The 24,901-nt window shown below is 42.4% G+C and overlaps 1 protein-coding gene across 5 annotated transcripts in view; it reads right to left on the reverse strand.

Moving 5' to 3' along the window:
* Positions 1 to 42: 42 nt before the first annotated feature.
* Positions 43 to 24,901, reverse strand: part of LOC101486717 (HORMA domain-containing protein 1) — a 45,553-nt gene continuing 20,694 nt past the window's right edge. For 2 of the 5 annotated variants that reach the window (XM_012921566.3, XM_012921564.3), the window contains exon 16: positions 43 to 5,036. In XM_012921566.3, coding sequence (XP_012777020.1) covers positions 4,726 to 5,036 — 311 coding nt within the window. In that variant the 3' untranslated portion in view covers positions 43 to 4,725. Of the gene's footprint in view, positions 5,037 to 11,306; positions 12,685 to 13,127; positions 13,254 to 24,901 lie in introns of those variants that run through there. The other 3 variants (XM_076890196.1, XM_004560151.4, XM_012921567.4) reach the window with 3 other exon arrangements.

Raw genomic sequence — 24,901 nt, forward strand, 5'->3', positions numbered from 1 at the left:
ACATCTTGAACAAGGTCAGAATAAAGTCAACAGACTGCAGTGTTGGGTTACAAATGAGTCATTTTTATTTTTTTTAGTGCAACATCACAACAAACAATTTTCACATGAGGTATTCAAAGGGATTTTCTTTAGTTGTTGATACAAAATGTCCCACCATGATTGACGTTTAAAGTTTTGTATATCTTTTTTTAAAGCCTTTGGTTGGTTAGCCACATTCATTAGTAAGTCTAACACATGGACAAGAATGGCACAATAAAGCATGGTGGGTCGAGTCCAAGCTGGGGAAAGTCAGACTCAGTCAGATATTTCCCTCAGCTCTTTCCCGTTTAAAGCTTTTTGTATGGATCTTATTAATTCCTACTTACAACAGTGGGATTGAACAGTATTTCAACTACACTAAACATTTTGAAAAAAAAACAGGTGGGAGGGGTGGCTTACAAATGTGGAAAAATAGCTTCTGTCTCCTCTGATCTTTTTTTTATGTTAGGATGAGTGCTTGATTTGGGTTTTTTTTTTCTATTACAGCAATTCGCATAATTCTAGCTTTTGGAAAACAAGGAACAGGCAACGTTGATTACAGCAAGATCCTCCTTGCTTGGATTGTCACCTCCTTCTTTTTTGGTCTTGAGAATGATTTTATTTATATACAGAACATGGATCAATGGGACACTAGCATACTCGACTTGAGCTTTGGCTGGACAGGGGGTTCCTTCAGCCCCTTCACAGATTGATTCCAGCACATTTGGTTTGAAGAAGTAAAAGGCATGAAGAAGAAGAGACGGATGAACAGACAAGATAGATAGACAGACACCCTGACAGAATGGATTCTTTGGTTAAGGAACATTTTTGCCACACAACATCTCACACAGTTGAGGTAGATGGGTAAAGTCTTCATGTACGCACACGGGAGAAGACAGGGACAGAGGGGGAGACACTGGGGTCAAAAGACTTTCATCTGAAGACACTGCTTCATGTCAGTTTCTCAGTTCCAGCTCAACATAATACTGATTTATGCAACATAAATAACCAGCACACGGAACCCCACTGGTGCTTTTTTGAATCCTCTGAGTGCTACGGTAGCTCTGATGAGGAACTGCTAAAACTACCTACATTACATAATGATTCAGCAGTTACTCATTGATCTTTGGTTGTTTTTTCGTTCAAACGTTATCAAAAACAGTACTTTTTTGGTCTTTTTAAATTTTTTATTCTGAAAGTATATGTCAGCTTTCAGTTCTGCTATTTCATTATTAACGCGCTCCTAAGAATTGCTCTGCAATGGCCTCGGCTGCCAGGCTTGTCTCAGGGTCAAGTTTCTAGAAAAGTCACTAGGGGGTGCCGCAGGCTAAAATGGCAATGCGGATCACCTGCAGCAGCCAACTGGATTCACTCCTCCCTCCCGCCTACCCTCTGTACAGAAAGGGAAGAGCTTCCCTGCTTGACACGGAGCAGAGGGTGGCTCAATACAAAAAGCACTGTCTCCATTTTAGACTCGCAGTCAGAGAGACAAAGAAAAACCTGAAAGGTGTCACCTCAGCTTTGATACAATGACAGCAGTGGGCAGAGATCAGCAGAAGAGCCTTCAAGCTCTTTTATTTTTAATTTTTTCACCGCTGTACAGACACAGCCACACAACCCCACTGCCACCCCCCGTAGCTCTCAGCATGCTTACAATTGTTACTCATTAAAGTTTAATTCAGCTCTATGCCCCACTACTCCAACACCTCCTGTTCCTCAAACAACCCCCCCTCCTACTTCTCCGCACACACTGCTACCACCATCCTCATTCTGGACGATTCAGCCTCCTCTCTGATCTCCCCCCACCCCTTTTTGAATGCCCCCTAAAGCCCACAGGTCTGGCCAAGAGCAGACCCCAGACCAGATACCCAGAGAGGAGACGGGATGAAAAAAGCCTCCCCTTTGAAGTCCACGAAAAAGTCGATGGCCTCTTTCATGACCACCCGTCTTTCAAGTGCACGCTGTGAAGGGGGCCCCGGCAATCCGCCTCTTACAACGTTAAAGACAGAGAAAGGGAGAGAAAATGAGACAGGGAAAGAGTCAATGTTGAAAACGGCAAATCTAGCTTTGCCACACTTGGGCAGCATTTAGTCGAGAGTGAGAAAATTAAATCTTAGGTGACTTCTCCTGATTTCAGCACCCACTACTCAGAATGGAAAATCCAGGTAAGGAAGGAGGACCTAGAACAAATGCCAAAACTCCAAATGATTTGGAAAGATCCATGAAGCTCTTACAGGGTCAGGGACAAGCCCCACAAGCCTTACAACAAAATCTAAGACTTCTCAAACACTGAACTTTGGATGGCAGAGGGCATAGGTCATAAAACTAAAGAATCTTACAAAAGAAATTAAAGATTCCCAGAAAACGAGAATGGGAAAAACCTTCAAAAGACCTTAAAAACCACGGGTACATAAATCCAATTCCCCGGAAGATGAGGAACACCCTTTAAGAATCACATTGGACAGCAAACAAACCCAGAAAAAAACTCCAGTATCTCAATTCAAGTTGAGGAAAACACGGGAGGAGTCAGGAGTGAACCCTACTAAACGTCTTGGAACTGAGACAACTAGCAGAAGCCTTTGCGTGTGGTGGACGGTGAGATCACACTGAGAAGGACATAGACAGTAGTGTCTGCACTGCACTGGGGAAGGGGTTAGGTGAGGGAGATTGGGCGGGGTGGGGGGTCATAACCATGCATTTCCCCAGGCAGATGCACAGTACGCATGTTTGCGCGTGACCCCGAAGGACTTACGCAACATTAGACAGTGCTTTAAGTGGGTCCCCAGACACATTACGCACTCTGCCAGATGGCATTGGTCTGAACACAACTTTACAAGCAACTTGTGAGCCTATGGGATGCCACATCATCTTTGTTATTATTGTTATTGTCATTATTGGTAGTATTATTAATTATAAATATTATCACAACATTCAAACAAGCTTTGGCCTTGGCGTTAAGAGCTGACAGCAGAGACATTTGCAAGAGTAAAGAATTCCCCATAATTCTACAACAAAACAAAGAAAACAAAAAGGGCCAGGCCTTAAAGATAGAGAGATACTTAACATCACTGGGTGGGTCGGGCTGGATCCGGGTGGATCGGGTACTGGGTTTAGGGATTCAGGCCGTACATTCAGGGAGGCAATGTTAATCTTTGGTATTACGATGGGATTCTACAGCTAAAAGTGCCCATCACAAAAAGTTTTCAGTTTCACACAGACATACAGAGCATTGTTAAATAAATACTTACAGTATATAGATAGCATAAATAAATAAATAACCAAATAAATAAAGGAAAGAAAAAGGGAAACCAATAAATACACAAATGCAGTAATAAATATGTTGATCAGATCATTAATTGCATTTGAAAAGTTCTTGGTTTGATTCATCTATTGGCTATAAGGAGGCATGGTTAAAGCCATTCCTTTGTGGACCAAAAAAATGACCTTGTACGTCAGCAGGGCTGAAACAAACTGCCCCACACTTCCAACGTGTTACTATAAATAGAGCGATGTGCTTGAAATCTGTACAAAAACATTGGAAAGAATCACATTCCTCCATTTTCTAGACATCTGTAAAAAAAAGATTTTGTAATGGAGGAGTATACAGTTGTTTGGAAATGAGTGGAAAAAATACTACAATGTCACTATACATTGTGTCAGGTGTACCTCTTCTCCAGAGAGCCTTTGTGTTCAAATTGTTTTTGTTTTCGTTTTTTTTGTGTGTGTGTTTTGGTTTTTTTCTTTTTGATTTGGAGTCCAAAAAAATGGCTGTGGAGCTTTAATTTGGAAGCTCAGTGAGAGTCTTAAAGCTAGACGGTTGCACCAACAAGTCTGTTTCTGTGTCCTACTTGTGTTTATCGATTCTGTCCTGGCATACGGTGAGATGTGCCGCGATTCCCCCTTGAAAACTCTGATTCATTCGAGGTGGGACCGTCTTGACACAATACAGAAGAGGCTCCTGTTGATGGGAAATGATTGACAATTGGGAGTCACAGGCGCTACAGAACCCTCCTGATTATTCCAGGCTCCAAGCTTGGAACAACGCCATACAGTCCTGGGAACCATTACCATGGAAACACATGCTAAGAAAAGGGCATTCAGTTCTCCAAGAAAAAAAAAAGAGGACTTAAAAAAAATGCCTCTTCTTCCTCTTTCACCTTGATTCTGGAGGAATAAAGGGACTACAATAACATCGGGGAAGGATTAATGTCTTCGGATGATGGCGATCACTTGATTAGGAAGTTACACAATGAAGCTCTCCAGATGTGAGCAAACGACACCTCTTGATTCTTCACGTTTGGAGAGATGAGAAAAGATTTGAAGGTACACCAAAATATGCTTACTCCTGATTTGCAATACCCTCATTATCTCTAATCTACATAATCAAAATAATGCAATGAGATGGTGTCTATGTAAGGGTGTGACTCTTCTTTGAGTCAAATCATCTTTGCACCCTTGACTATACAGGCAAGACCTCACGTCTTGCAATCATATCACTAAGCATTGCCCCTTCCTTTTCAAGGGAGCAATTAACTTTGGTTTGGGAAAAATGCTTCATCTTCATAAACTCATCTATAATAGCTGGCTCCATCTCTCCTTCTGATAACGAGGAGGACATTTATTACGGCTGATCTCTGCCTAGACCAGTCTATGTGCCCCCTTGCTCCCTCAGCGCCCTCCTCACCGCACCTCCGCGACGGTCTAGCATCACGCCGTGCTGCAGGACACTGCGGAGGAGGAAATGCTGGAGCCCGAGGAACCGGTGGAAGAAGGACGGCCCTCGTCTGCCCACTTGTTGAGGTTGCGTCGGCGGGCATTCATGAAGAAATTGCTGACAGTTGAGAGCTCCAGGCCCAGCTGCTGGGCAATGGTGACCTGGAGCTCTTTGGTTGGGCGGTGGTTCTCCCTGAAGATGGCCAGAAGCGTACGCCGCTGCAGGTCTGTGAACACCAGCCTGGTGCGCTTCGGGCCCTGGTTGCGCTCCAGCTTGTTCTGCTCCTGTTCCTTACGCTTGCAGGCTGCAGGCAGATGGATAAAAGATAAATTAAAAAAAGGAAAGGGGAAGCAGGTTAGCTAACAGACTGGCTGGCTAACTAGGACAAATGGATTAAGCTGTGGGAAAGTGGATTTGTTGAAAGAAAACAGATTAGCTAAGCAACTTTGATTAGTTAAAAGAGATGAATCAGCAACTTGTTTCACTGTGCAGTAAAGGAATCAAGATGTTCAACCTATCACATCTTATTACCAGTGAGCTGCTCTAAGCTGCTAGGGAGAAAAAAACATATAACTACATCCAGACCAAAGTCCTGAAGTCTTCCATGATGTTTTTCATTATTCCCTTTAATTACATTTTGGAAAATGGTCTAATTTTTTACATAGATATGGCCTGGAGACAAACTAAATCTGGTGTTGCACTGATAATGGCAATATCTTCCAAACAAAAATTGAATTCAAACACAAAAACAGATGTATATCAAATTTCTCCCCTTAAAAATTTGAAATATAACCTTTCATCACATCAAATGTCACGTTTTGTCCCTCTTAGACTCTCCCTTATTTAACATCCGTATATTTCTGCATCTTTAGTCCTCAGAAGATAAAAAGCTTTAGCAGCATTTGTCCAGTATCAAAGTTATCCAAATCCAATCTACAGTAACAGTTAAGTCTTCTGGTGATTCTTTTTTAAATCTAAGTCTTGCGTACAACAACCACAAAATAAAATCCCGGGGTCTGGGTTAAACACCACTCTAGCTGCGGCAGCCCGCCCAATTATATAATCGATATTTTCTCGCGAAAAAGTCTGAAATTTATTTTGAAGGGAAAAAAAAGAGTGCAAAGAACAGTTTTGTTTAGTGAGAGAGAAAAATAGCCTGATGCGTGTGGGCTGAGCTCAGATCCATTTTGAGAATCAGACGAGCATTTTGAATTCAGGCTGCATGTTCCTCTGCATATCCATCGCTGAACCTTTCACCTCTAACACGCTGTAATTCTGTATTTACAGGAAACACAACACCAACCTCTGCCTTTGTGTACCGAGCCAACTTCTCCTCCCTTCCCTCCCACCCTCCATCCCGCTCTTTTTCTCTAACCATCTCCCTCCACTTCCACTCTTTCCTTTCCCTTAGTGGACACTTCAACATCATTAGTTTCTCATAAAAGTCATTTACATGTGGCGGCAGTGAGTGAGTAATAATCACTTTAGGGGGAACTAATTTATTTTCTATTAAAGGCAGGTTACGTCAGGGGTGAGTGAAACAAGCAGAGTCGGCATTGCCCAGGGCATTTAGAAGCCTTAAGTGGGCTAAAACATATTTGGGAGAGTCGTGCAATTACCTAAATGCACACTTTTAAGAGGTTTCAATCAGCACTGTGCGGTTGCTGGGCGACTATTTTGCTGATGGTATCAAATGCATTTCTAAGTGTAAGCACACTGGTGTACGTGCACAAAAAACACAAAGACACAAATACACACACACAAATGAGCAAGGACAGATGGATTAGTGCCTATATAGAGAGTGGGTTTTTTTTCAGGGGGGGTATAAAATATGAATTCTTCTAATAGGTATGATATTAGATATGCATGTTATTTGGCATGTTGTGTCAGAAGCTTTCTCGATCTCAGAAAGATAAGATGCTGGGGTTACACATGCTCTTTGGGCTTTTTGAGCATTTAGCCAACCAAAACAGCCCTCAGTGTAACAAACGTGTCATTTTTATTGCAAGAAAAGAGAAACTCTTTCTTTCTTTTCGAGATTTAACACACACCATTTTTCAAGCAAGAGAGGAATAAGCTGTATTCGTGTTGAAGCTGGTTGAAATAATCCTGCTGCACAGGCAGATTTTTTTTTAACTTATATTAAGAAAACACAGAGAAATATGTATGGAGTTCTATTATTGACAAAAAAAATATGTGATTATATGGAGATTTCAGCTCGCAATAACCTTGAGATCCAATATTTCAAACCCTAACACACGGAGAAACACAACCCAACTCACGCTGCAAACATACATTATATAAAACACAGATGTTGCCTTTTGCTCTCACAACAGCACTGACGCGTCCAATTGATTGGCTCACAGTTTCCCATTGAGAAACATCTCACATACTGAGGGGTGCTGCTGATGTTAACTGTATGACTGTCTTTTCACTCTTCAAAAGCACAGTGGCAAATTTCTCTCATTAGCAGAGCGTTTTAGGAAAAAGTGTGACCTCACCGCCATCTTTTTTTTCACAGAGTGCAATCACAACAGCAGAATTAGACGCAGGTCTAAAGGGTGTGTGTGTGTGTGTGTGTGTGTGTGTGTGTGTGTGTGTGTGTGTGTGTGTGTGTGTGTGTGTGTGTGTGTGTGTGTGTGTGTGTGTACTTCGCACCGTCTGGCTTTGATTGCTCTAACATCCAGCTGAGTTTCTGAAACTTAAGTACTCAACTGGACATGAATAAATCTCCCCATGAATTCCCTGTGAACATTCTCCTCTAAAATCATTATCTGAAGGAAGTGTTTTGACTCGGGGATGCACTCTTGTCAACTTGAGATTACAGGGGCCTGTTAGCTTTTAGGCATCCAGAGCTCGTTTGCATTTCTGAGAGTTATCGAACCACGTCTCATTAAAATCTGAACAGGCCGAGATGTCAGCAACATGTCAATATCACCACAAGTGAAATTATATATATATATATATATATATATATATATATACATATATATAGTATTTGTGCTGCATTCTTAATATGAGTTATACCATCACCACGGTCAATATTTCAGGGTTGGGGGTGTTGGGATGTGAGCTGCAGCTATGGAATGTATATACAGTGGTGCACTCTGAGCTCATGTAGTAATGAAAGGAATGACATGATAGTGCTGGCTAGCTCGCTTGTAGCGTGGATTTATGGCTCGTTGGAGGAGCTGCCGTGTCCTGCCGCTCTCCTCCTCCTCGCCGCCATCCTATCCTCAGCTCTCTCCCTTACTGACGATCATAACGCCGACCATTAAGTAAATGCTTCCTTATGCTGTAATCATGTGTAAAAGGCTCACAATTACCATGCTATAAATCCCCAGCACCGGGGCTACTCTTGGAGACATAAATATTCCCCTATAGGCTTCTTATGATCGTGGGAACAGCCCCTAATCATGATGTATGCCCCTGTCTCGTGTTGCTGAAACGTGATCGAAAGCCCTTTCCCTACCCCCTGGCGTCTCAGCCCCCCCCCCCCCCCCCCCCCCCCAACCACCACCACTCCCCTCCCTGTCCTCTCCCTCCACACCCCCTCCACCCCCCACCCAGCCCCAGCCCACCCCCCTGCTGATTTCTTGGGCCAGGGGCTGATAGAAATTATTGATTAAATCTGTGCAGCTCAGACTCCTCGACCCACAGAGGCTGGTTAACCCCTTCAGCGCCAGAGTGGGGGGAGCTGCAAGAGTCAGATAAAAAAAAACAAAAACAACACAACAAAAACAACAACCCTGTTTGTTTGATGTTGCACAGCTAAGGTCACGCCGGCCTGTTTGCAATTCCTGATATGCAAATGGCATTGGGTTTGACCTTTGAGCCTCGCTAGCAAAACGTGAACTGTACGCAGCGAGCGGTGGACAAGGCTTTGTGGCTTTCATTACTGTGGGGGTGGTGCGGGCACTGGAGCTGACACGTAAACCGCATTGACCTTTCTTATTCATTTAGACCTTTAGTCAAGGGCTTCGGCCATCATCTTTAAAGTTATAGTCTCTGATCCCCCCTCCTTGACTTTAAGTGTCAGAGCAAGGCTGTGTGGTCTTTATCCTGCCTTCTTCTCTGACTAAATCCTGATTGCCTCCTCCACAGCCTGAGGTTGGGCTGGAGATGCATCTCATATACAGTGCAGTAATCCATACAGCACACACACAAGATACTGCAGATAAATCCCAGGGATCACAGCATTTTTACCAAAAGGTTTCTGCAAAAAAGACATATGAAAATACAAAATGGCAGCAACTAAATTCCACAATTACGGTGCGTCAAGCTTTGGAGAGAGCTCTGCAGCCCTCTATAGAAGAGACATTATGGAAATAACAGTGCTTCTGGCTGACACTAAAGGGCCTTCTATGTATTTAAGCAAGTGCTGCATTAAGGAGGATCATCTTAAAACTTGAGGCGTGAAGCAGAGAGCACTTGAGCTATCTTCAGACTGGGGAGCACAGGGCACCGCGCATTCTAATTCCAGTCTCGATTTGCCGATGCGGCCGAGGTGTGTGTGGGCAAAGCGTGCTGCTCTTTCCCATGGAAATCAATAGAGGCTTGTAATTAAACAAAAGGGGGTTGGCCAGGGGGGGGAAAACACAACAACCCCCTTCGGAAAGTAGGTTATGTAGAAAAGTGCCGAGCTGTCCAAATTGTGGCTTTGCCAAGAACTAAATATGCAATTTCAGAGAGTGTGAGAGCAGAGAGAGAGAGATAGTAGGAGCATTGTCAAACATTAGTACGCTTCTCTGTGTAGGGACTTTAATTTTTTATGAGTCTGATTGATCGGCTGCTCGGACTTGGCGGTCTGACTCGTTAAAAATAATGTTTGTGTTTGTGACAATGAAGAAACAAGGATGCTGCACATAAAGAAAGAACGATGATTAAATCTGCTCCAAAGAACAAAGGGCTGATTTATCATGATGAAGATTTGCCTTTTCGTGGGGGAGATAATAGGTGTTTTGCGTACAAAGCATTCACACATCACGGGATGGGATTAATCAAACGGCGTTTGGGTCAAATTACAGAGCAAAACCCAAGATAACTAATCTTTAGAAAAGAGGTTTGGTTGTGATTGCGCTAACGTTTTGCTGAATGGAGGATGTACACATGTGCTCTCAGAGTTGAACAATCAAAGATCAATAATTGTGAAGGGATTGCAAGAGCGCACAATCATTACCTATGAACCCTATTGTGTTGCTCGGCTTAATCAGTCGAGCTGCCAACAGAAACGAAAGAAGCGGTGATCAAGTGGGGAGGCTCACACACACGTACAGCTCACAGACCCCCGCAGTGAGCCGACCACTTGCAGATACACACTCGTCTATGCTCATCTCATATTACCGCGTTCACTTGGATCTCTTTCTGTGCTGCGTGTATCAGATGGGTCTTAGGTCCCTGTGGAGGGACTACACTGTAACACGGCACTGTACGGCGTGCTGTCACGTCTTGAATCCACATCCCCAAAGAATATTAAATGGCAAGCAGCACACTGTAATGTGCCTTTAAAAAATAATACTAGTAATAATTAAAATTTGCCATGAAATCTGTATAAAAAGCAAGAAATAATTACAATGAAATATTATTATTATGATATTTATTTAACTGAAAAGATGTAGCAAATCATAGCAAAAGAAGAAAGCTGGTGTTCTACATTGGAAAAAACTTTCTTTTCTTTTTTTTACTTTGTAACTAAATTCTATTAACTTTCAAAACTGTTGTCAAATTTTCCATATGACTGAGTGATTCTGCACTAATGACTACATGCACCTCACTTAAGCAGCAACATCTTCTTTTCCACATGTGAGAAACCTGGAAGGAGCTGCCTTAGAGCTGAACAACATCCGTATTTAGCCCCGCAGTAATTGCCTCAGTGACAACGTTGATAAAAGGTGTCTGGCAAAAGCTCAAGTCTAATTTGCATCAGTTACCTTGCCAACTCAACTTGAGTCAGGCGCTGAGCAGATATAAATCACTGCTGAAATTAATCAATCGCTTCAGAATGGCATATCTGCGCAAATTATTTTGTGGGCTCAAAAGCGATTAAATTGCCAATCGCTGCTCACACTGATCTTCATGGTTCATTTAAGAGGAGGGCAAATGTCTGTGGGGTTTTTTTTATTGTAGCTACTGTACAAATCAATAGGAACTGTTTGGGAGCAAAGTAAACAAAGGAACGGCACATATGGCCTGTTCTTGATCAAACTGACCTTAATGTGCTGCTAAGTTCTTATTACCCAGGCTGATGAGACAACAGACACAGCGGTTGTACATTCACAGCAGTGGGAAGGAGGGAAACATCAGTATGATGCTTTTGCTTTTACTCATGTACCAACCTGAGCTGCATACTGATTGCTGGAGAGGAGATTTTTTTTGGAAGACACGGAGAAGGGAGGCGTTTGGGGAAAACAAGGAGAGTGAGCGTGTCTGTTGTTGTGGTTTCTGTTTGAGCCTCTCTGTGTGTGTGTGTGTGTGTGTGTGTGTGTGTGTGTGTGTGTGTGTGTGTGTGTGTGTGTGTGTGTGTGTGTGTGTGTGTGTGTGTGTGGAAAAAATACAGAGTAAAGCCAGATCTTACCCTCCAGCCTGAGCGAGGCCATTCTTTGAAACTCCGGTTCCTGGAGCCAGCGGGACATCCTTTTAAAGGTCTCACGGCCAGACTTGAGCTTGCCCCAGGGCTTAGGGTTCCTCAGGAGGTCAGACAGTGTGCCCTGTGACCTACACAAAACCCTCTCAGCAAAGATGGCCTGGGGGATGCTGTACCTCTTCAGCTCAGTGATGATCCTTTGGGCCACATCCCTGGTGTTGATCTCCTCTCCAGTGCTGCCTCCACTGCCCTGTGAGCCCAGCAGCATGCCCTCGCTGGGTGAGGATGAAGCAGACGATGAAGAGTGCAGGTGGTCACCCATCTTGGTGGCCTGCTGGCTCGGGTGATGGTGTGGCTGGTAGTGCTGGCTATAGATGTGTGGGTGATGGCCTGGGGCATGCTGGTGAGTCTCCATTTTATTTAGCTGATGCCCCACTGAAACATCACCTCCTCCTAGGCCTGGCGGTGACATCTCTCGGCCAAAATCCGATGTTCGGCAGAAAAGGCTCCCTCCATGTACATCATAACCACCAGGGAGCATCTGACTGCCATTACCATTAGGGCTGTTGCCCAGACTTCCGTAGCCATGCATGGAGGAACCCAGGCCTGATCCTGTGGATGGAGGCGACAGGCTTTGGGACATGGCCAGTTCCTTGCCATAAGGGTTGTAGAAGTTGGTGCTGAGGCCTCGATCCTCACGCATAAGGGTAAAGCTACCAATAACATTGCTGACAGGGAGACAGGGGTGATGGTGATGGTGGTGGTGGAACTTGTCGTCAAAGGGCTGCAGGGGGGTCAGGGTAGTGTATGTGCTGCCAGAGCTGGATGGGGAGTCGCCGCTGTAGCCCAGTGCTGACATGGAGTGATCGAAGCCTGGTGGACGGGGCTCAGGTTCCAGAGACATGGAGGAGCCCCCAAGGGAAGGCCTGGGGAAAGCAGCTGAAAGGTCCCGGGAGTGCAGCATAGCCCTGCCATCCTGGCTGTGAGCCAGATCAGAGTGGCTGTGGAGGGACATCTCCCCTAGACTCCCATCCATCGTTAATTTCAACAAATAAAGTTGTATTTCTTGCCGTGATGTGTGGCTGGTCTCCTCTTGTTATTGTTGTTGGACAACTGGGCCAACAGTCTGTAAGGTCTCTTGTTACACCAGACTATAGATTTATTGATTTGTGAATTAATTGATTTCCGGGCTTATAGGGTGTCTAATTAATTATCTGATAACGTTAAGTACTTCCTCAAACTCCCGGAAAACGAGATTGCAACAACATTAGGAGCTCTAACTGAGATTTTATTCTCGCTTGTGCATCAGCGCTCTGCTTGTCTCTTTGGTGCTCAGCTGGGTTCCTCGGCAAAAGCCTCGCTTTTGTGCCTGCGTGAGACAAGACAGGCGCTGTTATTCGCTTTATTTAAACTTCAGTCGTTACAGAGAAAAAATAAAGCAGCCCAGTGAGAGAAAATAAAATGTAGCCCAAACAACAACAAGAGCAACAAATAATTTAAAAAAATTAATTAAAAAGCACTTTTGTTTTTCTGCCACACACACTCCTCGGAAAGCGCCAGAAAACACAGATATCACTTTTCACTCCAACCTAATATTCTCTTGGAATGTAATATTTTTGCTCTTTTTGAATCTTATGCAAAGTTATGATACAGAAGCAGCCCACAGCGCGCATGCGAAGCGCTGTAAATGACCAGTTCCTTTGCATTTTCGCTCCACATGTAGGACACGTAAACTAACTATCACACATGGTGGCGATTCAGAAAATATATCACCACCACGTATTGGTTTTACAAAAACGTGCAAAATCCTACCTTTATTATCCACTTCTCAGAGCGCGTCCGCGACTCTTGTCCGTCCTGTGCATCTCTCCGACTCTGTCAGCGAGCAGCCTGCAGATTCACACAATTGGTCCGCTGCGCCCCGGGGTGTAACATTCACTAAAACCAGACACCACAAACCATCTGCGGTCACAAACGAGCCTCTCTCGGTCTTTCCGTCCTTGTTTTTCTCCCAGTCTTTGGTTTTCACTCCAAAAAATGTCCCGTTCTAGCCTCGTTTGTTGCTCTACACTAGCAGCTCTCTTCTTGTTCTTTCATTATCTCGTGAGATTTTCCTCCTCCTCCTCCTCTTCCCTCTGCCTGCCACTTCATCGATCTCACCACCAACTCTTTCTCCTTCTCCTCCTCCTCCTCCTCCCCCTTGCTCACATTGACTCTCTGCTTTCAGTGCGTCACGGCCTTAAAAATCTGACAGATGTGCGATGAAATTCCTACTCCAATTAACCCTTTCTCTCCGGGGGGAGGAGGGGAGAGGGTGTGGGTGTGACGAGGCGGGGGAAGCGTTGAGGTGGAGATGCTCTCTTTCTCATAACCCCACAGGTTAAGCCTTCTTCAGCTGATTGCAAGCACAACTTATGAATTATGTGCGCACAGCCTGGTCATTCTGCTGCGCTCGCCTGTTTATCGCGTCTGATCAATTGATTTCACTGGCTGCAGCTAATGTCATTCTGTCCTTTTTATGTAACAAGTAATGCTGTTGCTCCTTTTGTCAGTATGAAATAATATATCACGAAGACGGAAAGAGACCACGCTAGCTAACACGCGAGCCTTTTGTTTTTGAAATTATTATTAATGCTGTTTTCATTTATTAATGTCATGATTTTGTCAAAGGTTGTGCTTTCCCCCCTAATATAATTTCAAGTATATGTGCAGAACAGGAGGCCCTTTTAGTGAATATGTAGTTATATGAGTCACTTCACTAACTGAGGGGAAAAATAGAAATAAATATAAAAAAATAGAAATAAATAAATAATATAAACATATCTCATTTAGCAGTGTGTTGTGTATAAAATTCAACCCATGCCACAATTTATTTGTTTTTATTATTTTCTTTATAAACTATTAATAGAAAATGATTTGTGCTTTTGGTCTTAATATCTTGTGTTGGTTTAATGTAAATCCTACCTCTCAGGAAAACAATGGTGTCAAGTGGCGCTCGTGTTTTGCTCAGCTCTTAATCAGCACTCAGCACGCGCCTCCATTCACTCACACTGCCAACACTTCAATCTGGAAAGTCCCTAAAGAAGATCAATGCGACCCTTTTTTCCAGAAGCCCCACGACCTGCTGCTGTCGCAGCACCACGTAGACACATATAATGCAGGCCCGGAATACGGAGAGCGCGTGCGTGTGTAAATTTAGCATCTTACAATACCTGGTTTTCTGTTTGTTTTTTGTTTTGTTTGTTTTTTAGTTTATTCTCGTTTTGTGTGTGGGAGCGCGCTAATGCGCGCCTGCATACATGGCTCTGTGCACTTATGGTGTGGCTTGTGCAACTTGTGTGTTTACATGAGAGTGCCTGCATGCGCATACAATATGCGCAAATTACATCTGGTCTGTGTGGCGAGACCTGAGCGTGCATGTTTGCGCGCGAATCGGCCTCAGAGAGAAACAGGGAGACAGACAGAAGCAGGGAGGCAGAGCGCATACTAATCATATCTGTCTGTCAGTTTAATTTTCAGAGATGAGCAGTTCTGGCGTTTGGAAACAGCGAAGCGGTGCGCGGTGTGGGACCGCGGGCTTCCTGGAGCAGATGCTGCCCTATCGATCCGCCCCGCGCACAGCAAGCACGAAGGGATGCGTGTATGGATGGCAAGTAGCTGGAGGTAAAAATGGTCAACGGCTACAGAACGAAAATAAAAGGTCCTCTCGGAGGTCGGGGTGAAAGTTCACCTGCTGTGGCTGGAAAACCCGAGAAAGCAGGCCGACACCCGAGCTGCAAAACGCCCCAACTTTTACGCAGCGGGCCTAGAGGGGAAACTGACACACAGCAGGATGTTCAGGGTGTGGGTTTGTCAACACTGGGTTTTGAAGTTAGCCACATACAGTCATAACAATGCTGAAAAAGCCTCATATTTCTGTCTTATGCCTAATGAGTTCTGATGAAAAAAATGCATTTCTATCCACCTGATTTATCTGATTTATTCAAGCTTCAAATCTTTTGATCACAGATAATAAGCGTATTTCCATTTTAGGCATTTAGCTGATGCTCTGAGAGTCACTTTCCTCACAATGAGAGCGGCAGCAGGATCAGCAACACTGCAGCCAAAACATTTACATTTCAGCCATTTAGCTGATGCCCTCAGAAGGACTTGGGAAAAGAAACGGTGGATGCCCAACTTCCCCATTACAATACAGGCAATAAATATACCGAAGGATGCTCTGTTTGAGTATTAACTGCAGCTCTTATCAAAGGAAGGCCTGCTTTATAGATACGGTGGGTGGGGAAAGACTTTTTAATCTAAATCCATTGCTGAGCCTTTTTAGATTGCAACCGTTTAGCTGAAGTTTCATTAAAGACACATATGACTGCAGTCCTCCATCGCCAATAAAACAAACATGCAATAGCAGGAAGGTCAGGGGGTCAAAGGACATTGTCCTGACCTTAAAATGACCATGCATGCAGCAGAAAATAAACAGAATCAGTCAAAGGAACAGAAGCGGCTGATTTTCTGTTGCACTGATTAAGGACGGTGTGAGAGAGAGAGACAGCTTCTCCCGAGCAGATGAATTTCCAGCATCTGGCTTGTCAAGATTCATAAATTCATATTTTATTAGGAAAAAAAATGTCTGCAGATATGGACGTGCTATGAATGCTGGACACGACGGCCTGCAAACATCCACCACACTGATCTGTAGGAGAAAAATACAGCAACGTTTTTGTTTTCATCCTGCAACTTACACTCCCTTCTCAAATCTTCTGGTTAATCACCGAGTAAACGTGATCACTTATGGGTAAATCATAATGGATGAAGCGCACGCGCAGGGTTGCAGTTTTGAATGAGATATTGACGCTCTCTTTGCAGCCGTGAAAAAGAAAAAAATAAGCACCCAAATTGACGATTTTATGCAGCCTGTTTCAGGGAAAAGGAATTTATTCTGAAGAATTAAACGACAAAAAGCAGCATCCTTCTCATTCTGGTGACTTAAGTCATGAGATTTCAAATCAAATCACTTTTTATTGTCACATCACATGTGCAGGCACACTGGCACAGCACATGCGAGTGAAATTCTTGTGTGCGAGCCCCACAAGCAACAGAGATGTGCAAACACAACAACACAAACGAGCAAAATACAAGAATGGCCAACCTGAAACTAATAAATATATGTACAATATATAATAGTGTATGCATTTCTGGATGTGTATACTAAATATTTTCCTACGTGTGTGTGTGTGTGTGTGTGTGTGTGTGTGCAGATTTTGCCTGTTCAGTTGCAAACATAGACATTAATATATATTTCATATATTCATGCATCCTTAAAAATCTCTTGTTGATGATGAGGTGGAAGATTCAAGGTTTCATTCTCATATTAGATTAGTTTGTTTTCATCTCATCTACACACCCATGCGTCATATAATCACGCAAGCGCACATACACGCGCGCGCGCGATAATGGCTGGTATATGTGGCATCTACAATCTTGAGTGTTGCGTGGGTGTGTAAACACTTCAGCTCGCAGCACGCATACGCTACACAATGAACACAAAACACAAGTTGATTTTCAAGTTATTTATTGTCATATGTAAGAAAACTTACAGAACAGTTAATATTCCCCCATGTCTTATTTTGAAAGAAAAATATACAGTGGACAAGTTTTCATCTTTTTTGTGACAAAAAACAACTTCATAAACACGCGTACTGGAAACAAAGTTCATCAGGGATATTACAAAAAAAAGCTTCAGGTGTGAAAAGCTCAGTTTTCATACCTGAAGTTTCCATCAGTAATGTTGGTTTTGTTCATCACATTCACACATATACATTCATCAAGTCTAACTTTCTCACTCATTTCACCGCCCCCCGTTACCTGTCACTTCTATTTTGCTTGACAATGACAATGTGCCATGAAGGGTTTGCTATAAACGTCGCACATTTATTTACAACTAGTTTATATATGATCCAAACTAAAACCATGTGAGACAAATATGTGGGAGTGGGGGATTTTCTATGTGATGGAAATCATTAGAAAAGGGCGACCGTGAAAAAACAAATATCACCTGTTCCTCTGCAAGACACGCAAATATGGCTTTCACGAGACGATTAAAAAAATCACAACTACAGTTGTTAATAAAGTAATAAATTCCTTATGCTGCCAAAGATGGTTTTTATTATTAGATACCTGGCATTATTTACCAGCGGAAATATTTAAAAAGAAAAATAATAATAATAATGGTTTTTCCATATGTAGACAAAAAACTATCTATTAAATTGACTTCAGAAATTTTGGTAGCACTGTTATTTGATTTTTTTGTGTCAGACAGAAGTTTTAAAGCAGACATTTAAAACTTATTAATCAAACTTTGACGTTTTTGTGCCGACTGAGACTTAGTTTTAATGCTCTTGTCATGCACATCTTTAGACTGACTTTGTAAAGAGTTAACAAATGTAATTAAAGCAACAACTTTCCTTATATTATTTTCTAAAAATGTTTATTATTTAACCGGTTTTTACTAAGGTGCCTGACAATGTTTGTATTTTTTAAAGCACATAATAACTAAGTTATAACTTGAAAACTAGAAAAGACAAAGGGAAAAAATTAATAAATAAAATGTAACAATTTGCGTCTGCAAAATAAACAAACAAAAACATTTAATTTTGACATCACACGAGCTCAGTGAAATTTACCCTGTTATAATTTACAAATAAAACTTTCACTAGTGAATAATAATATTTTATCACTTTGACAGTGCGCTGTTTTTCTCTTCCTTTGCCCCTGTTGTTGCCTTTTCTCCCCTTTCCCATCCCTAACTGATCGATAGAATCAATTATTACCACGAGACCTGGCGTTACACAGATCACAATGTGAATAATCAATAACTAAATAAGTATGGCTAGATGAGACCTGAATGGGAAGAAAATGAACAAAATATACCTGATGATAATAATGGTAGAAATGAGCACAGATGTAACCACCATATTGACTCAACACATTTAGCTGGTTATCAGACAAGCTGAATGAATGACGCACTCATTAACCTGCAAGACTGATTCTGCGCAACATACACGTGGCTCATTATGAAGTTAAAAATGATTTCAGCATTTGATCTGTTCACCAATATGAGAAAATGTGATCAATATGATGCTGGGTGATCCTTTTATGGCCTTTTCACATACGCTGTTTTAAGGGGGGTTGAAACAAACAAGAATAAGCTGCAGGCAAATATGTTTTCATGATGCAGGCCTACAATTTATCAGTGTATGGCCTGATAAAAAAAAACACACACACACACACAAACACACACACTGTTAACTGAATATGAACACTCGATTTCACACTAAATATTACAGCAAAATGAATAAAGCCTAATATTATACTATATTATTTATAATAGATATTTATTCTCACACCATATTCAGCGGTGGTTAAGTTAGCCTACAGCTCAAAACAGATGCCTCACGCTATAGAAATATGTTTAACAAAAAAAAAACCTAAATAAATAAATAAAAATCTATTTTTTCGACACAGAGTGGAGTCCACCTGGCCCCATCCTCCATCAGGTCGAAAATGTAAAATAGCCTACTGGAGCTGCTGCTGGAAAGTTTGAGCAAGTGAATGAATGATAATCACATTATTTTCGTCTATTATTTGCAGGTTTAGTTGCAGTAATGATCGTGTACGCCGTGATGTGGAACTTGACTTCGCAGCGTGAATAATGTTATTATCGATCATATCTGGATTAATGCAAATTCACTCGTTTAATTCACTGAGTTCGCCTCCTGTGCTCACGAGCCAATAATGCACTACAGAAAAGAAAAAAATCTACAAAACTTGCAAAAAGCAAAGAAAACATGAGGAGATATTAAATGATTTCATTTGTTATATTTTCCCTTCGAACAGCATATCAAGGTGTTTAAAATATCTCTCGGACTTTTTATAATTTTTTTTTATTTATGGGAAGATAAAAGCTTTTATTTTGTGAAGTTGTAAGGGATAAAGTGTAGGTGTGTGCGTGTGTTTGTGTGTGTGTGTGAGCGCACATCAGTTAATATCGATCCGTGCATTTTAAACAGCCTCCTATTTGCCCTACAACTATTTTTCATATAAAATGCAAATATGTCCCTCTGTAATTGGCTCTGCATTCTTTATGTAAATGAAATTATCTGCTGGCCCCCGTCCGCGAGGGGAGAAAAGAAAAAGTGTTTATGCAAAATGGAGCTCAAGGGGGTGCAAAGGTCGATAAGTTGCAACTTGTCTGAGTTTATTCCCCCCCCCTTCTCTGTGCATGTGTCTATTTCTGAGTCAGTGCTCATTACAAGTTCGTAAAAGTTAAACAATTAGCGCTTTCCAATGTTAGTCGGGGAGCATGTGGAAGTAAACGAAGCCCTGCACTCAGACGTTTTCACCAAGTTTTGAAAAATGATTTAAATTTGGTGCTTTAACTGTGCAGGTCGGTCAGAAATTATGTTTTCATGTTCATCACCTTATACTGAGACAAATATGTTAAATTGTAACTGTGTTTTACATCTACAATTTTTTTTGTCTAAGCTTTAATTGCATATAGGTGTTGTTGCTGAAAGTGCAGGGGTTTAGTAATAATTAATCCAATTTATTTTTCTGGGGCTTGAGTGTTAAGTGGAGGCCAATAAGATGTCACATGAATGTACATGAATATCATTTGCAAAATTAATCAAACCCACTCACACTTACACCCCCCCCCCCCCCCCCCCCCAAAAAAAAAAGGAAAAAAGAAGAAAAAAATAACATTTGTAGGGGGAAAGGACTGTGAAGGTCATTTTCAACCCTTTTCCCTTCCAATAAAAAATAAAATAATATACTTTAGTAATTAGGCAACCAAATAATGTTAAAAAAAAAGAGTTTGGTCTCAGTCAGTGGATTTGTTTTGTTGTCATTTTCCACTTGTTTTCTGATTGGAGATCAGATTAATGCCAGGGCCGAGAGACACATACTTTGAGTGAATTTTAAAAAGATTCCACACAAAGATCACGCATGCTAAAGAAAAACAAGACGCAAGAACAACACATGGCCTAATGTATAATACACACATGCATTTCTGGGCCTGGATTGTTAGCACTGCAAGCTGCAGGTATACATTCACAGCAACACTGCACAAAATACACATTACCGAAAATGTCACCATATTACTGTATGCGGCAAACAGCCTGAGCTATTTTTCTAAATGAGACAACATGCACATGTCCATTTCTAATGAGAGTCGGCTCCCTGGTGAAACACTGAAACCCACGTTCTTCTCTTACATGCAAAATTACTGAGAAACAAGCAGACACACCAACTCAAATGCCTCCACACAAACATACACATAAACAAGTTTGCATCCTGTTTTTCATCCCTCCCTCTCTTCCTCCATCTTGCCCTTCACACCTTCTGGTCCCTATCGGAATAAAACACGCCCTTTCTCAGGCAACCTTGGTGTGCATCTTAAGAAATCCCTTGTTGCATGCTGCTTAACATGGTCACTAACAGATAAAAATACCTTTTAAAAAGCATCTACATATTGATCACATAAAAACTCGCAGCTATTTTCGGCTGCGGTAATGCATGCGTTTGCCAAGGCCTGTCAGTCTCTAAGGGTGTGTGAGTGTGTGTCTACGCTAGCTTTCAGGTGTGTGTGTATAAGCTTGTGAGAGTGTGTGTGGGTGTAAAAGTGTGTGTCTACCAGCTGAAAACTGTGTGTCAGCCTATCCAGCCAGTGTAACTTGGTGGGGGATCAAAGGCAGCAGGGTTTCTCTCTTTTTCCTGGTTTTTCCAGTCAGGTTCCCCCCCACCACCACCACCCCCTCCCTTTTACTTCCACCCCCTCACCACTGCCACCACCTCCTCCTCTTCCTCACCCTCCTCCTCTTCTCTTGCATCCGCTCCTCGCTTCCCTCTCTCCTCCTCTTCCCAATTATTCCCTGATTTTCCTTCCCTGCTCGGCTGTTAAATCCACTCTGCATCCTTTTCTTTTCCCCGGCATCGGCTGCTGCTTCCTCTCCGTCCATCCGAGCTGAGGGAAGGAGTGCGTGTGTGTGTGCAGCCTCATCTGCCTCTCTTTCACTCCCTCTCCCTCTCTCTCTCTCTCTTCTCTCTTTAATCAGCATGTTAATAAGAAAGGTAACTAATCAATACATTCAATGGCCTGGCTTGGCGATTGATACGATCTCCATCCACCTCCCCCTCGCTCTGTGCTGCTAAACACACACGCACACATACGGATCAACACGCACACACGGACACACAACTGCAGGACTCTCTTGGGTGCAGAGGCCCTTAATGGTAATTTATTCAAGTCATTTTATTTAGAAGGCACATTAATAAACAGCAAAGCCTGACCTAAAATTATGTCAAAACTCTTCTCATGTGTGAGTAATCAGATGTTGGGACGTACACTGATAGTGATTCGAGTGCAGCTGACAAAGAAGTTAAAGAAATGCTCAAATACCTTTGATGCAGGACTTTTTTTTGTAGAATCATTTGGTTGTTAAGAGTGAGGCCTTTTGCTAGTCTCAGAGTCACATTAGTGATTGTGACAGATAAATTCAGGTTAGAGGGTCAGCTCAAAGCAGTGACTTTTAGAGTCATAGCCCTTTTGCCTGATCCTTAAACAAACTAACTCAGACAGTAAAGTTGAGCTGCACTGCTATAAACACACATAACATGCACTCAGCCGCACCCCAAGCCCCACACTCGGTGCTATCAAACACTATTCTTCCACCTGTAAATTAACTCTTCAGACATATGCTTTTGGAGCGTACAGAGTGATGGTGGATGAGAAAATGGTCATGCATATCATAATTTTTTTAAAGGCTGGTTATACATGCACCAAGCAAAGTTGTTCTTTTAATAAGAAAAAGCCCTGATCACGTATCAGCAATTTGGAGGTAAAGTCGAAAGACCTGTTATGTCAATCAATTCTGAAAGAGCAGCTGTTCTGATTTTTCACCATGAAACCTGGCATGAACTCCCAAATACACGCCATACAAACAAGCATCGTCATTTTAAAATCAGTACAAGCATTCTGATCAAGTTGACTAAACTGAAAGCAATTCAATCGTTACATTAAAGTTACAGTGATCTACATGACAAAACACGAGAGTGTGTAACTTTCTCCTGATGAAAGGGGAAAAAAATGCTTTGGAAAACATTCACAGCTGTAGGCAGGTGGACTGAACTGTAGGACTGAATGCTTCTCAAAGACGAGATTGGAATAGAAAAAAAAGGTTTTAGGCAGATAATTTAAAACATTTAGCTTGTATTGAACTTTTCATGCTTTTCACTTATTACAGTTTTTGAGTTTTGAAGCTTTAAGGTACCAATCTCTCCTAATAAATGGCTGCCTTTATATCCAGCACTGTACTTTTGCTCTGTTCCATTTGTTCTCATCTTTAACTCTGTCTCCAGCCACCAAGCCCTAAATTCTCCCATTTAAAAAAAAGTCAGTTGCCAGTTGCTGTTAAAGGTATGTGGATATTTGGCCAGGGAGGTCCATGCATCCCTTTAGGGCACAAGATAGTTTGAAATCACAAGGGAAGGGAATATTTAAGAGCTGAATACTCACACAGCTTAGGGCTGCAAACAGAGAAACATCTCGCCTTATACCAAAGCAAACATCCACTTCTATCTCCCTGTCTCTCTCCCCAATATTATTAATAGATAGCAGGAAGGAAAATACACAAGCGCGCACACAAAGACACATAAGTCCTCCCTCCTCAGGATATGGAACTCCAACAGACATGAAAAAACTCAGGCTCCTTCTGAGGAGGACATTAGAGGCATGGCACAGGATGAAGGGAAATCCTTCATACAGGAACAACACAGGCAACTGCAAGAATGCAAGGTGGCCTTTCAGGGCTGACTGAATGGGTTTCTCCCCATGACCCTCACCCCGACACACACACAAGTACACACACAAACCTCCCACCCCCTTCTGTGCTGCTTTTTTGCCTTCTGGTAACTTCTGTCTCAGTGCAAAGCTTACAGTGTGAGGTAGATCCTTTTACATTTGTCTCCCAGTTTATCCCCCCACCCCTCCACCCCCCGTGCTTCTTCTTTTCCTCCTCCTCCTACTTCTGCTTCTTCTTCTTCTCTTTTACCTCCATATCATTTTTCACTCGCGCAGTGGAACAATCGATATGTAGAAAAGCGTTACGGTATCATGTATCATTGTGGAATATGTGATATAGATTATGGTCAGTTCATGTTTACAGTATTTTTCTTTTGTACTGTTTGCCATTTGTGTGTAGCCTGCATTTGACGAAGATTTATAATGCTTTTAAATTGAAGCTTTCGCTGACTGATTATTTAAAACAGAAGACTATATAAGTAAAAACACATGTTCATGTAAGATGTCTTATCATAAACCACAGTTGGAATAAAAAGCTGTAAAACATTCTACTTGCACGCCTATAATCAGTCTGCAGAAAGGAAAAGCACTTTATATTATAAACTGCATTTAAGCCTACAACAACAATGCATAAAAAATTTCACTCCGGACAAAAGGAACTCTGTGCTGCATATTTATATTGGCAGAACCATGACAATAAATTTCTCGACCTCTTCTGCTTGTAAATTGTACATTTCAGTAAATTGCTTTGGCTCTGTAATGAGAACTGTGGTGTACTTTTACTGTGACTGCAAGAAGACAATAACCTCCATTTTCAAATTTAGGCAATATGTTTTAGACAATGACTATCTGAATAGCCCTTTGTTTTCCAAATCAATATTTTCATATATGGTCAACGGCCGTTTTGAAATCACACGGGTGCCATAAATATTTTTCAGGGAATCTATTTTTGCAGAAGATGCTGTGACGTGAAACCTGAAACCTCATAAAAAACTGATCTAACAGCTGCTTTCCAATTGTACTCTGTTTTAATGTATGTCATAAACGTGCATATGGCAACGTGCGTGCAATGATACAGTACATGTTGACCGAGCATCGATCACAGCCGAGCACAACAAATATGCCACACAACAACACTGTGCTCTGATATTGTTTTTCTATATTTCTGCTTTGCCCGAGTTTCGCTGCAAGCTGAGGTCCAATTTCATTGCATTATCTGCATGTCCGGAGTGTCCCAGAGGGGCTGCAGAATGACCAGTGGCCCCACTGACCCTCAGAGCTGCTGTCACCCTTCATCACCTTGCTCTCCATCTTGGATGGTATGGTCACCTAGCAACCGGGGCCAGAGTTCGCTGCTCATGGACCAGAGGCTATTGGGAAATCAATCGATACGCCTCAGCCCAACCTAGAGAGCTGCCTGCCTGCCTGGCTGGCTGGCTGTCCCCCCTCCTCCCCATACCTTCCCTCCTCACAATCTTCCTCCCTCTCTCCCTTGTTATGGCCAAATGAAGACGATGCAGTTCTCACTTTTCCACACCTCAGTGTACGTGGATATCCTGTTACAGGATAAGAAATGCCTCTGCTTGCCAGGGGCTTGCAGGTCCCGAGGCTGATGTATCTGTCCTGTCAACTGGCCTCCATTTCCACCAATGTTTGGATTGAGAGGCGGAGAGACAGCAATTAATCAAATTTCAGAGGAGCATTTCTCTCCTTTCATGGTATTGGCCGT

Source organism: Maylandia zebra, linkage group LG11 (assembly GCF_041146795.1).
Source record: "Maylandia zebra isolate NMK-2024a linkage group LG11, Mzebra_GT3a, whole genome shotgun sequence".
In the NCBI taxonomy this organism is placed as follows: Eukaryota; Metazoa; Chordata; class Actinopteri; order Cichliformes; family Cichlidae; genus Maylandia; species Maylandia zebra.